Below are 17630 nucleotides of genomic sequence, written 5' to 3' on the forward strand. Positions count from 1 at the left end.
ACATGATGTCTACTAGTAAAGTGCATTTTCAAGGTGGGGCAGATCTAGTGCTGGATATTTGGTCATATGTTTGTGAAAAATGTTGAATGTCTTGAGAATAACGATATTTTCTCTTAAAATACATCTCTTCTCTGCTAGACCACATCGTGGCTAGCAGTTGCCACATGACAGAATTAATTTTCTTGTGGCTATGGTTGTATGCTAGTAAATGCCACAGACATGGCAGCATGGCAGCATGGCTAACAGATTCCAATTTGTTGATGGACACTTCTATAATTGTATCATGCGATGTTCATGTGGGGAATCAGTGTCTCATATGGGATATATGCAATTGTTTGCTGAGTTGTCCCCAATACTCAAAATGGGCAGGGTGGGATATACGTGAAAGCAGAAGTTTACATACACTATATAAAAAGACACATATGCATGTTTTCTCAATATCTGACATGAAATCAGAATAAACCTTTTAGGTCAATTAGGATTACCATAATTATTAATATTTGCCAAAGGCCAGAATAATGAGAGAGAATGTTGAATGACTTGGGTCAAATGTTTGGGATATCCTTCCAAAAGCTTCTCACAATAGTTGGTCAGAATTTGGGCCCATTCCTCCTGACAAAACTGGTGAAACTGATCCTGGTTTGTAGGTCGCCTTGCTTGCACCTGACTTTTCAGCTTTGCCCATAAATTTTCAATAGGATTGAGATCAGGGCTTTGTGATGGCCACTCCAAAACATTGACTTTATTATCCCTAAGCCACTTTGTTATCATTATGGCAGTATGCTTCTGGTCATTGTCCATTTCGAAGACCCATTTCCGCCCAAGCTTTAACTTCTTGGCTGATGTCTTGAGATGTTGCATCAGTATTGCCACATAATCTTCTTTTCTCGTGATGCCATCTATTTTGTGAAGTGCACCAGTCCTTCCTGCAGCAAAACAACCCCACAATATGATGCTGCCACCCCCGTGTTTCCCAGTTGGGATGGTGTTCTTAGGCTTCCAAGCTTCTCCCTTTTTCCTCCAAACGTAACAATGGTCATTATGCCCAAAAAGTTTAATTTTAGTTTCATCAGACCACAGGACATGTCTCAAAACATTAAGTTCTCTGTTCCTGTGTGCATTTGCAAACATTATTCTGGCTTTATTATGTTTCTTTTGGAGTAATGGCTTGTTCCTGGCAGAGTGGCCTTTCAACCCATGTTGAGACAGTACTCGTTTCACTGTGGACATTGACACAATCTTACCAGCTTCCGCCATCATCTTCACAAGGTCTTTTGCTTTTGTCCTTGGGTTGCTATGTACAAGTCGGACCAAAGCACGTTCTTCTCTGGGACACAGAACCTGTCTCCTTCCTGAGCGGTATTATGGCTGGACATTCCCATTTTGTATGTACTTGCATATAATTGTTTGAACAGATGAACGAGGCACCTTCAGGTATCTTGAAATTGTACCCAAAGATGAGCCAGACTTTTGAAAGTCCACAATTCTCTTCCTGATATCTTGGCTGACTTTTTGAGACTTTCCCATGATGCTACACAAAGAAACAGTGTGTTTCAGGTGTGCATTAAAATACATCAACTGTTGTGTCTCTAATAAACTCAGATGTTGCCAAAAAACATATCAGAAGCTTCCAAACTCATGACATCTTCATAAGGGCAGTCCAGAATTGTTTAAAGGCATAGTAATTTTAGAGTATGTAAACATTTGACTTTGCCGTAATAAAAAATGCATTAAAACATTCTCTCTCTCTTATTATTCTGGCATTTGGGAAATATTAATTATGGCAATCCTAATTGATCTAAAACAGGAAAGGTTTATATTGATTTAATGTCAGATATTGAAAAAACATGTATATGTGTCTTTTTATAAAGTGTATGTAGACTTCTGGTTTCATCTGTATATGCAGACATATATATGACATCTTTTAACCCCTAAAGGAGAGGGAGATTTTTTTTTCTCCCCTTCTGCAAGCCATAAGTTTTTTATTTTTCCAATCAACATATAGTATGTGTGTGAGGGCTAGATTTTTACTGAACATGTTGCAATTTTGAATGACAGCATTCATTTTTACATTCAATGTACTGGAAAATGGAGGAAAAAATTCCAAGTGCAGTGAAATTGTGAAAAAAATGCATTTTTTTATGGCACTCATTCTATGGTAAAAATTACTATGAAACATGATTCTCCAGGTCAGTATGTTTACGGCAATACAAAACCTTCATAGATTGTTAAGTTTGCAAAAGAAATATTGATGTTTTGGGGAGTGTGACTATTTTCCAAGACCCATAGCATGTTTTTTTGTGTAGCAAAATACCAATTTGGGGTAAAAACAAAATTTTGATTGTTATGTGTGAGGTTTTTTTGTAAGAAAGAGTAGCAACCAAAAAAAAGAACTTGAGAAGTTGTTTTTTTTTCTCGTCATGGCTTTTACCGTACGGGTTTACTTATTTTAAATACCGCTTTCAGAGATTGACAGTAGCACGTAAATGGTTAACAGCAGCGATCAGCATTATGCTCTGGATGCTGCTGTTAGATACAGATACCAGCTGTGTAACATAGCCGGCACCAGCAGCATGATCACCCCCATAATCACGCATGTACATTATTTTGAATTAAAGGGTTAACGATCCAACAGTTACATAGTCTGATTACTTACAAAGTAAGACTGTCTGTTCTTTATTCTCCTGCAAACATTTAGCATCATGTGGCCTGACCAGTTTAGCCAGTATCACAGTAAAACATCTCTTTGTGGGCTCGGCTTATGACAGCTTTTCGGGATCATTCAACTGATATTTTGCAGCATACTTATTAGTGAAGGCTGAAGGGAGTCATGTGTACAGATCCAATCATAGTTTATCACAGTTTATGTTCTAAGAATACAGTAATTTTTCAAGTTTCTAAAAGAGGATTTTATTGTACAATGAAAACAAGTATATTTTGCATAAATGTTATACAAAAACATATATCAGTGCCATCTAATTCTTATACAGTGCAAACTTAATCTAGTTTTTCTGCGAAAATATTCAAAATTGCATGCATGATTCATGATTTTGGAGCAAATTAAAAAATGGTCTTTCTTTATGTCTTGACCTGTTTTTGCAACTCTTTAGCACAAAAAGACACACATTTCACAAAATGGTACAAAAATTAAACAAAAGTACTTGTGTGCTTAAAAATACACCAGGCCATGGAGTGGAGTTGCGCCAAATTTTGCAACTTTTGAAAAAGTTACTATTGATGAATCAGGTAAAAAGTAACGTCTGGAATCACTAAACTTCCACCACAAAGCACATATAAAATAAACTTTAAAAAGGTGAAAATGGAATAATATGTTTGATGCAAATAAAGAAAAAGCTGGGTGTCGGGCAGCACGTGTCACAACACCGCACGGGAGCTCTGGGATCGCGAGTGCCAACACTGCTGGAATGGCGCCAGCATGGGAGGGGAGTATAGTTTTTTAATTTTTTCGGGGCCAAACATTTAGTTCAGTATGGGGTTTTCCTAGTTGTGGACAACCGCTTTAAATATTCACTAATATTTTAGTGGATATAAATAACTAGATGGTGGCCCATCGGGTATTCTAGAATATGTATGTAGTTTATTTATGAAGATTTCAGAATAATGCAATTTATACACAGGATTCGGCTGGCCGCGCTCGACCAATTGGTGAAGCATGCTTCAAATTCCACGTCAATTCATGGCCCTACTGCGTCTGTCGCTGATTAGTCGCGCCCGGCCGGCCGCGAATAATTAGTGAAGCCAGGGCCAGCTGCAGGTTTTTCAGGGCCCCAGATGAAAGAGTCTCACAGCACACGTAGCATATAACACAGCCCACGTAGTATATAGCACAGCCTTGTAGTATATAGCACAGCCACGTAGTATGTAGCACAGCTACATAGTATATAGCATAGCCCACGCAGTATATAACACAGCCTACGTAGTATATTGCACAGCAACGTAGTATATAGCACAACCCACGTAGTATATAGCACAGCGACGTAGTATATAACGCAGCCCACGCAGTATATAACACAGCCCACTTAGTATATAGCAATGCGGGCACCATATCCATGTTAAAAAAAGAATTAAAATAAAAAATAGTTATATACTCACCTTCCGGCGGCCCCCGGATCCAGCCCAGGTCTTTCGCTATGCTCCTCGCGACGCTCCATTCCCAGTAATGCCTTGCGGCAAGAACACATGATGATGTAGCATTCTCACGAGACCGCTACGTCATATCCGGTCATTGCTGCAATGCATTCTTGGGACCGGAACGTCGCGAGGAGCGGGAAAGACTGGCGTGGACGGCGGAAGGTGAGAATATAATGGGTTTTTTTATTATTATTTTTAACATTATATGTTTTTACTATTGATGCTGCATAGGCAGCATCAATAGTAAAAAGTTGGGCACACTTACAAGGTAAATGGCAGCGTTAAGGGACTGCGACAATTCAGCAACCCGGGATTTCCGTTACTGAGAAACAGACAAACAGACGGAAGTACCCCTTAGACGATTATATATATAGATAATTATGCAAAGAAAAGTATCTTAATTCTTGCACTAGTTAATTCTTGCAGGCATTGTAACATGTATAAAATAGAGAATATCTGGCATCAGAAATTAGAGCAGCAGCCAAAGTGTGCTCATCATGTCCCTTGTACTAACAGATATTACGCTAATCTGTTTAGTTTTGGCTCCATTCTTTACAAAACTCTGTCACAATGTATCAATAAATAATGTAACAACCGTCTCAACATCACTTGCTAAAATGCAAAGGTTCTGTTCACAACTCTTCTTATCATTTCCATTATTTTTTATGTGCAGAATACTGAAAAGGACAGAGTACTCAAATGATGATTGGCAAGGGCTCCTCACAAACCCCACTGACTATTACTGACAGACCCTATTGACTATAATGAGGCCTGTGTTTTCATCATGGAATCCAACAATTTACCATACACATAGAGTGACATGTAAAAGTTTGGGCACCCCTGGTCAAAATTACTGTTATTGTGAACAGTTAAGCAATTTGAAGATGAAATTATCTCTAAAAGGCCTAAAGTTAAAGATTATACATTTACTTTGCATTTTAAGCAAAGAAGAAACAATATATTGTCATTTTTTACAGTTTAAATGTAAATATGTCATCTTTAACTTTTAAAGAGCGTTTGATCTCCAATTTGCTTAGCTGTTCACAATAACTAATCTAGACCAGAGTTGCCCAAACTTTTACATGCTACTACAGGTCACCATGTAATATTGCTAAAAGTAAAAATAAAACACAATTAGGCTACTTTCACACTAGCGTCGGAATCTCCCCGTCGCAATGCGTCGGGCAGAGATTCCGACGCTAGCGTTTGACGCACTGCACAACGGGTGCAGTGGATGCATTTCTCTGGCGCATCCGCTGCCCCATTGTGAGGTGCGGGGAGATGGGGGCGGAGTTCCAGCCGCGCATGCGCGGTCGGAAAAAGCGGTCCGTCAGGAGCAAAAAACGTTACATTTAACGTTTTTTGCTCCCGGCGGTCCGCCACAACACGGCGCAACCGTCGCATGACGGTTGCGACGTGTGGCAAAGCGTCGCAATGCGTCGCTAATGTTAATCTATGGGGCAAAAACGCATCCTGCAAACAACTTTGCAGGATGCGTTTTTTCCCATAAACGACGCATTGCGACGTCTGGCAAAAAACGCCAGTGTGAAAGTAGCCTAAGTAACCATTGGTAAGGCAGCGTCCATGTTGCAGCTACAATGCCTTTTTGGTGCAAATGCGGTAAAATCTAAGCATTCTTGCTGTAATTTATGAAAATCATAGCAAAACTGTGTAGTTAGGTCGAGAAATATTTGGATAGAGACCAAATCTTTGTGATTTGGGCTTTGTATGCCACTATTTTGTATTTAAAATGAAGAACAACTGCGATGCAATTGAAGTGTAGACTTTCAGGTTTAATTAAAGAGGTTTGAACAAAAATATCCTGTGAAACATTTAGGAATTGACATAAGTTTTCTACAAAGACTCCTCATTTCAGCATACCATAAAAAAAATGTTCATTTTTAATACTTTATAGAAAATTTTATGCAGGCAATGACTGCCCGAAGTCTGGAAGCCATGGATGTCACCAAACGCTGGGTTTCCTCCTTTGTGATGCTTTGCCAGGCCTTTATTACAACCGGATATTAGGAGGTGGAGGTGTCCACACTCCCCCCTTGAAGACATGTGAACTGTTACAAAGCATTTGGATGTGTAAAGTGTATAGTCATATGCATTATTAGCAATAAAGCTGTGTTCTGCCCAGCCACAAGTAGTTGATAAGAACAGATAGCGTTAATGGTTGGGACTAGCCCATTACCATTATGTTTTGGGTCACTGTCTATCTGTACTATGAAGGACCATCTAATCAACCTTGCTACATTTGGTTGCATCTGAGCAGGAAGTATAGCCCTGTACACTTCAGAATTCATCCGGCTGCTTCTGTCTTCAGACAATAAACACTGGAGTGTCATCAATAAACATTGGTGACTCTGTGCCATTGGAAGCCATGCATTCCCATGCCATCACACTGCCTCCACCATGTTTTACAGAGAATGTTATGTGCTTTGGAACGTGAGCCATTCCAAGCCTTCTCCATACTTTCTTCTTCCCATCATTCTGGTACAAGTTAATCTTAGGTTGTCCAAATATTTTTTTTTTGCAGAACTGGGCTGGCTTATTTATATGTTTTTTTGGCAAAATTTAAATCTGGCATTTAATTTTTCATTTCTAATGGCTTGCACCTTTTTGTGAACCCTCTGTATTTGCTCTCATGAAGTGTTTTCCTTATGGTAGACTTAGATACTTAAACGCCTACTTCCTTGAAAGTATTCTTCACTTAGGTGGATGTTTTGAAGGGTTTTATTCACCATGGAACGATTCTGAGATCATCCACCACTGTTGCATTCCATGGACGTCCAGGTCTTTTTGAGTTCCCAAGCGCACCAGTGCACTCTTGTTTTTTTTCAGAATGTAACAAATTGTTAACATTTCTGCCATCTCTCAGATAGATGTCTTCATTTTTCAGCCTAATGATGGTCTGTTTCTCTTCCATTGAGAGCTCCTTTGACCACATAATATGGATCCACAGCGTCTGTTTCCAAATGCAAATGCCACACCTAAAATCAGCCCTAGACCCTTCACCAGCTTAATTGATGATGCATTAACAAGGGAATTGCCGAGCAGCCCATTAAAGACATTTTGAGATAATTGTTCAATTACTTTTGGTTCCTTTAAAAAGAGGCAGCAACATATTAAAGAGCAGTAATTCCTAAACCCTTTCTCCAATTGCGATGTGACTGTCCTCAAATTAAAGCTGAGACTCTGCATTTTGAGCCCATACTGATTATATTAATGTATCTTGAATAGATTTTGGTAAATAGCTAAAATATCAAAATTGTGTCACTGTCTAAATATTTCTGGATCTAACTGTATTTTTTTTGTTAACACGATTGTAGCAAAAACTGTATTGTGACTGCGTGAGAACACAACCTAAGCATTTTAACCTCTGAGTTTTTTTTTCAATATTCATTAATATATCAAATTGTGATACTTTTAATAATCTATTTAAAGCTTTGTGTCTATGTTAGCTTTCTGTTTGCTGTAACTCACCATAGACAATGTGTCTTTCAGAGTACTGCCATTTTGTCCAGGGTAATATTTTTTTTTCAGAGAAATCATGTCGTCTACACCTTCTTTCCGAACATCACTGATGATTTCCGTCACTTGTTGGTTCATACTAATGTGATAGTCATCTATTCTAGACTAAAACAACAAGGAAATGTGCTGTTGTAAATATGTATAAAAAGAATAAGGCCATTCAGGATCCACAGCACTTTACACTATAAAACTCATTCAAACGTTGTGGACAAAATCTGCACATAAAGATCGGGTAAAATTTCTTTACTGATTTCATCCTACTCAATTATTTGTAACAGAGTAGGGTAAAATCTGGAGCCAAATCCACAACAAAACCCGTAAGTATCACATACAGATTTTGATACAAATTTATTGTGGATTTGTGACCAAATTTGCAGCACAAATTTTTAGCGACATGTGAACATGGCCTAAAAGGCAAAAAAGGAATCCCACGAGTACAATATATACATATGTAAAGATTTCTAGATATTACCACAACAAAGAGATAATGCAAAAAAAAACACTGACGGTAAGTTCTCAATTTTACAAGGAATAATAAAGTTTATGATACCGTATATAAGATAGACTGTAGGATCAGTGTTCAGTAAAGATAAGTTTCCATCAAAATAGATCATGTGCAAAGAACATTCTACTCTTTTCTGTACTTTTTTCCCTGAGTCAAAGTACAATGTGCAAAGGGACAGATATTATAACGTGATGCATAGCGGCATAGATCAGAACAGATTATATTGCTAGCCTTTGTTAGTCAGTAAGATGCTCTGTTTTCTGCAGTCATATATTCTACAATGGTTTTATAATGTTGTTTGTTTTTTTTCAATTAATATTTTATGGTTTTGACAAACTTCTCAGGATGAATCTATGAAAGCTTTCATACCATTCTCGAGACTTTCAGTTGACAACGTTGATATTATCACAGGGTATTCTATGGTCACTAATTCTGAATAGGGGACTAACATACTGTGGAACTCAGGCAATCCAAGCAGGAGCTGTTTTTTCTAGTTTAGTTCTGAGACGCAGAAATGGGTGCTATGTAGACCTAAGTTGTTATACTGATCTAAAATGTCCCATACACATTGGATGACTTTCAGACAAAAGATGCTTTGACTGATCGATGGGCAGACAGCCATCTCAGATGACTATCCCAATACACAGGACCACTAATTGGGGTAGAGCTTTTGTGTTTTCTATGAGAAAGCCTTTGGCCAACATGTCTAATAAACAACATAGGCTTGGCTGAATGAGTGCTCCGGTGTGCTGAAGAGTCAATCGAGATGGATTATTTCCCCTTAAACAATATGATTAGCAGGCTGAAATCGGACATACCCGATCAACAGCTCCCCGACATTCAGGCTTCCCTGTACACAGTAGACCGTTGAATGACTTCATCAATGTCGGATGGTTCGTCTGACATTAATCTAATGTGTATGGAGAAGTTCTACCATTATCTTCTAGAAAAGGCCAGTAGCGTAAGTCAAGGGCATTTCTAAAGGGAGGGAATACGGGGCATTTGCCCTGGGTGCAGCAGGCAGGAGATTACGTCGGGTCGCCTGATTTGGTGGTCTAAGGCGTCGCTCCAGAGGCTGCATTTTGCCGCAACCCTGGGGTGGAAATAAGCCATTGTCTAAGCCGGCTGTCAAGCTGATGTAACACGCCAGCACACAGCTTTCAATCGCACTTGCGTCTTTCAGATGCGAACACAATTGAAGCCCTTACCGCTGGGACTTCTGGATCAAGGTGATGTCAGGTCATCTGATCATGCTGCTAACGTCACTCTGCTGTGCTATATAGGCACGGTGAACGTTAGTAAGATAAGCGCTCTAATGAAGCTGAAGAAACCGAAAACGTATTGTAATATACTTTATTTAGATCCACCTCTGGCACACTGTTACTCCTCATCTGCATTGATAAAATTCAGGTTAATTACATACACATAATGAAGAACAGATATGGACAATGTTGTTCTCACCTTCAGGGACACACTTGCAGCAAATAAAGTCCTGATTAAGGCCTCATATTCATCCTGCACTTGTTTTTTTATGGTTTCCTTGGAGGACATCATTTCTTCTTCAATATCTTGTAGTCTGGCTCTGAGGGCAGTTATTTCTATGATGAGTTCATGGCTCATATCAGTATTCTAGAAATTAATAAAAAAAAATTAAATCTGGTGTCATCCAGCAAAAATAAAAGGTATCTAACTCTCATCCAAGATTGATAAGGATAGTTGGATATTCTTAAATAAAAGTATTGGCAAGTTCCATAAAATTCTTTAATATTTTTATTGGTTTTGAACATAGAGAATAAAACCATATAGTTACAATACAAGAACTTTATAGCAAAATGAAGTACATGGTTTATATAAAGGTACAATGAGAATGAGAACAAATCATACTCTACTTTAACAATATAAAGCGTAGAGGCCCCTGACAAGTAATGGGGGATAGAATACAAGAGTAAAGAAAAAGTATAGAAAAAAGGGGAAAAAAGGAAGAGATAGTCAGTTTGAGAATAAGAAAAAAGAAGGGGCCTGTGGTATAACCTGATAAACCACGGCCTCGCTTGTAAGTTGTGGCTGAACATTTATAATCTATGGTGATCAGATTTTGGTGGACATACAATGAGTATCAGTAAATACCAGTTAGCTTTTCATTGATTAAAAATCAGTCCAGTCCGGAACACAGGGTCTCTTCCATATATTAGCAATTGCTTCCTTAGCAAAAACACAGAAGAAATACGGTAAGTTCAAATAAGTTTTAACTGGTTGCTTTAAAAAGTAAAAAGACTTTGTAGGGATTTTTACGGAGGTCAACACAAAAAACAGAAAAAATTAGACCATACACACTAGACCAGAAATGGGTGAGTCTAGGGAATGATCATCAAATATGTAATACAACTTATTGTAAGCCACACCCTCGGAAACAATGGGGGAAGGAACTTGGAGTGGTCTTTGGGTTGGAACTAGGTATCACTGAACAGAGATTTTATAGTTGCAGTGTTGATTGATCAACACAAAATGTAGGACCAGGCCTAGTCCCATTCGGTGTCTTTTTTAGCTATCTGCAGGTCTCCCATTTAGGTATATAGTTATAAAAGGTATTAGAGGTGTTATTAATGGGAGATGAATAGAAGCAATTCAGCAAGCCATAATAAGGGGAGTTTAAACATATAGACTCAACATTTGACAAAGGTTGTCAAGTTTGAGTCATAATGGATGAAGAGTCTCCAGATCCAGTGGTTGAGCTGTAGGTACCTGGATCGGGAATTACACAGGACCTTGAGATCTAGGACCAAAGAGTCAGCTGACACCCAGTGAAGCAAGCTGGCAGCAAGGAGGGTCAACACTAAGAGGTCACATTAGAAACAAAATCAAAAGCAAGCGGGTGGTGGAATAGAGGTCGAGGTCAGAGAATGGACAAATCAATATGACACCACAGGAGCACAGAAAAGACCTTTAGACCATATAAGCAGAACTATTGACCGTCAGTGGATGTTTAATTGTGTCAGGGGTTTGAGTGTCAGTGGTTTAAACAGCTGACAGTTCCACTGAGTGCTCTCAGGCAGGAACCCCCACAGCTCCCTGATTAAGTGGCATCAAAAGTCCCAGTAAAAAAAAAAAAGCTCTCATGCTTTGACAGCAAAAAAAGCACCGCTGCCCAGTGGCTAAAGCAGAAATGCAAACATGCAACCTGTAAAACTAGAAATGAGCTTCTAAAAATCTTTGACTTTAGACTAAGAGGGTTGTGAAAGTACAATAGTTTACAGCTATAATTTGGTTTCCACCCCAACAGTCATTATTTCAATACTAGCTCCTCTAAATTTTATGCGTTGTGAAAGAATGTATATTTCCTTTCTATTCTTGTTAGACATGATTTAGGCTCCGAAGAACGTTTGATCTATTCTGGAAGAGCTAGCTTCAACCTTAGGGTACTGTCTCAGAGTGGTACTTTGGTTGCTACGACGGCACGATCCGTGACGTTCCAGCGATATACTTACGATCTCGCTGTGTCTGACACGCTACTGCGATCAGGGACCCCGCTGAGAATCGTACGTCGTAGCAGATGGTTTGAAACTTTCTTTCGTCGTCAAGTGTCCCACTGTGGCGGCATGATCGCATCGTGTAACAAAGGTGTGCACGATATTGTATACGATGTGCGCATAGTAACCAACAGCTTCTACATCGCAAACACGTCATGAAATTATCGCTCCAGCGTCGTGCATTGCGAAGTGTGACCGCAGTCTACGACGCTGGAGCGATAATGGTGCAATGCTGGAGCGTCATGGATCGTGTCGTCGTAGCGACCAAAGTGCCACTGTGAGACGGTACCCTAACAAGTAGTCTTCTTGGTACAGACGGAAAAGGTTTCAGAGTTGGAATAGGAAAGAATAGGGTGGGTTCCCTAATCTTTAGTCCATATATGGTACAGTATTAGGACAAGGTTAATAATTTTGTAACTGCACCTGCAGGAGGTATTATGCTACACTCACAATGATTGTCTTTTTGCTTTTCTTGAGCTGCAATATTTACAAGACCAGTGAGTAGACGCACTAGAATTTACATTTCTGTGACTCTGAGGTGGCGATGTCATTTTGCTCCATTTAATTTAATAATTGTCAATGGGGTCACGTTCTACTTAGCTAGACATGATCCAATCTGCCAAGATTCGAATTCGCCATATCACATAGATTTTATCTGGAAATTTCATTTGCATCAAAGTTATTAGTGGCAAATTTAATGTTCCTTCTTTTGTGATTTAGCATCTGTCCAGACCCCAGAGCATAATAAACATAGGTTTTAAAAAAATAATAATACCTAACTACTCACATGTCCAACCTCTCATCTATCCTGCTGCACCCGCAATCTGCCATATGGTCCTCCAGCATTTGTTGCACAAAAGCAAATTCATCACATCACACACATTTCACAGGGAAATTCGCTTTGCATCTAAGTTATTGGGGAAAACTGAATGTTCCTTATTATGACCTGGGATCTCTCAAGACCCCAGAGTATAATAAACATAGTATATACAAAAAAATACAAAAATGAGTGCTCATCATTTCCTGTAGCCCTCCATCTGGTCCTCCGTGCTTCGCCTTCCCGTTAGGTGCATCCTCTTAAACCTGGTTCACTGTATGCCAGGTGTTCAGGCGCAACCAGACTTCTGATATTACTGTACGCCATGTTGTCACGTTGCCCAAGGTCTAGTCAGCAAACAATTAAGGCATAGGCCTCCTCAATGTCGAAGACCTGGCATTAAGCAAAGGAGGCTGAAGAGGATGTGCACGATAAGGGAAGAGAAAAGGAAGAAGTGTGGAGGACCAGATGGCTGCAGGACAGGGCTTGGTATTGTTATGACTACCATTTGTTTAGTTAGTTCTCAGCATAGCAGGTTATCTGTTTTTACCTGAAATGTAAAAGTATGTTTATTTTCTGAATTCTAAAGATAAACACAGGCAATCCCTGGTTTGGACTTTGTACATTGTGTCATTTTTATCTATGGTTAGCCCATTTCACCTCACCCACATTATGCAAATCTCACACACTGAACGGATATCATATATCATCCAACATTTATTAACAATTAACTTGTTTATCTCTTTTCTTGGATAAGTACAGAGGGAAAATTTCATCTTGATGACGTCTTTCATCCTAACTACGGTACATAGTAAATATCTCAACTTTAGCTATAATTCTAATTACAAGAAAAAGCTCCATGATACTACAACATCCCCTGTGATAACATTCTGGCACTCAAATATGAGAGCTATTTTAAGAAATAATAGGAACACTGTAGAAAATATATATATATATTTATAATGTTTCCCATGATGCAACATTTTAGTCTTCCCTGTGTAGACCTTTCCAAACTTGGATGGAGCTCAATTATAAATTAGAAAGTAAAGACAGAAAGTTTCTGGTCAATTACAATTTCTCTCCTGGTCGATTACAACGTTTCTCCTGCTCTTGGACTTTACTCTGTTTCTGTACTCATTACACCATGCTAACCAGGTTTGTAGCACAGTGATTAATAAGCATACTTAGAATTATAGGGCTATAAACACTCATCATATAACCACTCTCACCTATTAGATAATGCTTATTGTATATGTAATAAAAACAAATGTACAAAATGTAACACCAGTCTTCATATATATACATAATAACTGCAGTAGCTACAAACATTGTATTATGTGTATGCAGCGCCCCAGAGTCCTGGTCGTTGCAGTAATGTCGTTCTTCCACCAGGGGAGTGATGTTACGTCTGATGGCACCAAAGGAGTTCACCCTGCCAGGTATCACAGCCACACACACACTTCACACGCCAGTCCACCAGGGGGAGCTAAGGGTTCTATCTACTAGGCCACTCCTCACATAGGGTAAAACTGGTGGGTTGGTTAGGAAGTCAGGCAGTTTAAGGGAGAGTGAGTCAGGAGTCGGAAGGAGAAGGAGAGGGAGAGAAGCAGACTGGGCTCAACCCAGGGAATTCCTGTCAGGCAGACAGAGGAAAAAGGAAGAACATCAGCGGCTCAGTAAGAAAGAAGGACATGGAGCTGCGCCTGCAACCCATGCGGCAGCATCCTAAGAAAGGACACGAAAGGAAGTGTGCTGTACTGAGTGAGCACAGAAGTCATAGCAACAGGAGTGAAACATCAGTGGGAGACCAGCTAGAAGCAGGCTGCCTCCATCTGAAGCGCAGATCCGGTGGCCGGAACACCGAGGGAGTAATAGACTCTACGCTTTACTTCAGAGACCGGCAGGGCAGTCGATTCCAAGTTGGCTGTCCGACCTAAACACCTAAGCAGACACGGTGGCAATCGCGGAGGAGGGGCGTCACTAGGGTCCCTATAAAATAGCCTCAGGCCACCACCATCATACGGGTTTGTCCTATCCATCTGGGGGACAGAGAGAGAGAAGTAATAACAGTGAGGACCTTAAGGTAGCTAATGCAAGTAGGGACCTACTACGTTACTGTGTGCAAGGGGAAGGCTACTGATTTCCACCTGGATAAGGGGACTCTGGAATTGCCATCAGACCGGCCGGACTCTGCCTACCCTGTCATCCGACACCCTGGACTGTGGATGCTGAAGCCTTCAGTAAAGGTAAAGAGACTGCACCCATTGTGTCCTCGTTATTCACCGTGCCTTGCACCATCCACCATCATCATCTACACTTTCGGGAAGCCCTGGGGATATACTTCACCTGTGGGAAGGTATACCATCTAGCTGCCATTCCATCACCCCAGCGGACCCCTAAGCAGCGTCGCTCACTCTGACCGAATACCACAGGTGGCGTCACGAACAACAAACTCTGCCTTTTATTGGGCGCCCCTCCTAGGGCCACGGTCCGGGTCGGGCCACCGTGACATCCTCGCTGAGGGAACTGAAGGACCCGGTACCGAGTACTCCATTGCCCTTACGTGGGGGCGATCCATGAACAGTATATTGTGAAAAAGAGCTATTCCAGTCACTAATCATTTCATAAGCGATCATTTTTGTAGACTTTAAATCAAGTAGTGACTTGCTGTAGTGTTTGCTTCTTTATATAATACAATTTGCTGTGTTCACAAATGTATTCATTATGATTGCCTATATAACACCATCATATTCCACAGCACTTTTCAGAGATTATGAGCAATGCCCCATTGGGACTCACAATCTAATTTCACTATCAGTATGTATTTGGACTGTTGTATCAAACTGGAGAACAAGGAGGAAACCCAAGCAAACATACAAACACCTTGCAGTTGTTGTCCTTGGTGGGATTTGAAATAAGGACTCCATGTTGCCCATAAGCAGGGAGGGGCATATTTTCCATGAGAAGGTCTGGTCCCTAGGGAGGCGGGTTGCTGGGGGTGGCACTGGCGATAACCAAAAATTGAAATTTCCCCATCCTCTTCCGAATCAGCGTCTTTGTGAGCGAGAGGGCGTGGAGGCAGAGTCGAAACTTCTTCGCATTCATTTGTATTTTTACAAATCTGGACTCGTTTCCCCACGAGAATCAAGCATAATGATGAGGTCATCTCATCACGCTGTAAATGTCACTCCAGGGTGTCGCAGAGAACAAGAGGATGAGAGAGCGACAGCTGGGAGTTAGTAAGTGTTACAGAGCCAAAGACAGGGCTTATTAGAGACACATAGAGGTTCTTAGAATGAAGAAGGAACAGCATGTGGCCTCTGTTTTGAGCAGTAAAGCGGGTCTTAGAATGGAGAAGGGGCAGTTTAGGGAGCACTGAGAATGCAGATTGGGCAGAATATTTGGGCTCAGAATGGAGAGGGGGCAGTATAAGGGACATCCTGTTTGGAGATAGGGTAATGTATGGGGGCTCAGAATGGAGAATGGGCAGTTTACAGATGCTCAGCATGGAGAAAGGGCACTATCTGGGACTATGCAGGTGGGGAGTATTAGGGGTTCTGTATGTAAATGGGGCATTATAGGGGGCTATGTATGGCAAATGGACATTATGGGGGGCCCTGTATGGAGAAGGGGCGCTATATGATTGTCTGTATATAGAGATGAGGCAATATGGGGGGCTTTATGGAGATGGGGCAGTATGAGGTTGCACATATGGAGATGAGGCAGAATTATGAGCTTCATATGGGCAAGTGGCAGAATGGGGGGCTCGTTATGGAGATGGTGCAATATAAGGAGGTCTCTATACAGAGATTGGGTAGTACGAGGGCTCAGTAAAGGACTGGGGAAGTATGGGGGATTTGTATGTAAATGGAGCAGTATGGGGGAATCTGTATGTAAATGGGGCATTATGGGGTGGCTATGTTTGGAGAATGAGCACTATAGAGGTGTCTTGTATAGAGATAGGGCAATATGGGGGGCTTTCTGAAGAATGGGCTATATAGGGGTCAGTATGGAGAATGGGCAGCATGGCAGGGACAGTGTGAAGAGGAGGCTCAGTGCAGAGATTGGGGAGACAGTGTAAAGAGGAGGCTAAGTGTGACGTGGGGGGACATTGCTAAAAGTAGGCTCAATATGGTGTGGAGGCAGATAGGATAGGCAGTATGGAGGAAACAGAGTGGAGGTCATAGTTTATAAAGGATGAACATGTGGTGGGTGTAGCTCAAAGGGAAAGCAGTGTGGTGGTTGTAATTCACAGAGGTGGACAGTGTGGTGGTCATAGTATTTAAGGGGTTCCAGTGTGGTGAGAATATTTTTATAGGAGAGGAGTGGGGAGGCCATGCATCATAAGAGGGACAGTATGTGGTAATTTTTGTGTCAGGGAGCACAGTGAGGAGTGACTATTTATTTGGGGGCTCAGTGTAGGGCTTTATTTAATGCACATCATGGGTGGTTATTTTTGTTCAGGTAGTATAATTACACTATTATTTTTAGTGGCACCTTGTCAGGATGTGCTGCAGAAGACCAGAGAAGAGGGAAATCTGCAGAAACGAGCTCTTGATGTGAAAAGTCATCACGGCGTTAGGACCAGAGGAAGAAGAAAAGGATGAGAAAAACCACATCCAGAGAAGATGTCACCTATAAGTTACCTAGAACTAAGGGTACATTGGCCAATTGCTGCCTATAAAATCAAGTTGATCTACGATATGAAGCCAATTGGCAGTTGTTTAATAGCCTCCTGTGACCGCTTTTTCATATGCGCAGAACAATTGTCCACATGATCATTTTGTTCGGCCAGTAAAGCATTGTTTTCAGCAGTGCATGTTTACACGGAACGATGTGCTGCCAAGAAGGATGATATTTAAGCAGGTTTAAAAATGATTTTGATGCATGTTTTTATGGTTTAGGTTCATTAATTCTGAGCAGGTTTGTGGGGATCTAATAAATTCTCAGAATTATTGGGCCAAAAACATAAAATATTGTCTGAAAGTTTAGTACTCTTTGAGGTGCATTAACACTGCGACCAATAGTTGTGCAAAAGACCTGTTAGAAAAGTGCAGCTATGGAGTCAGGAGAGCACACTGTGCAGAGCAGA

At 40.7% G+C, this 17630-nt stretch overlaps 1 protein-coding gene across 1 annotated transcript in view; it reads right to left on the reverse strand.

Annotated features, from left to right (window-relative positions):
- The window catches only part of LOC138637737 (uncharacterized), a 383106-nt gene that overhangs the window by 57473 nt on the left and 308003 nt on the right, over positions 1-17630 (reverse strand). Inside the window, exons 44-45 of the mRNA XM_069726649.1 lie at positions 9656-9823; positions 7642-7794 (exon numbers count right to left, since the gene is read on the reverse strand). Coding sequence (XP_069582750.1) covers positions 7642-7794; positions 9656-9823 — 321 coding nt within the window. The remainder of the gene's footprint in view (positions 1-7641; positions 7795-9655; positions 9824-17630) is intronic.

This window comes from Ranitomeya imitator, chromosome 5, assembly GCF_032444005.1.
Source record: "Ranitomeya imitator isolate aRanImi1 chromosome 5, aRanImi1.pri, whole genome shotgun sequence".
NCBI classification, from domain to species: Eukaryota; Metazoa; Chordata; class Amphibia; order Anura; family Dendrobatidae; genus Ranitomeya; species Ranitomeya imitator.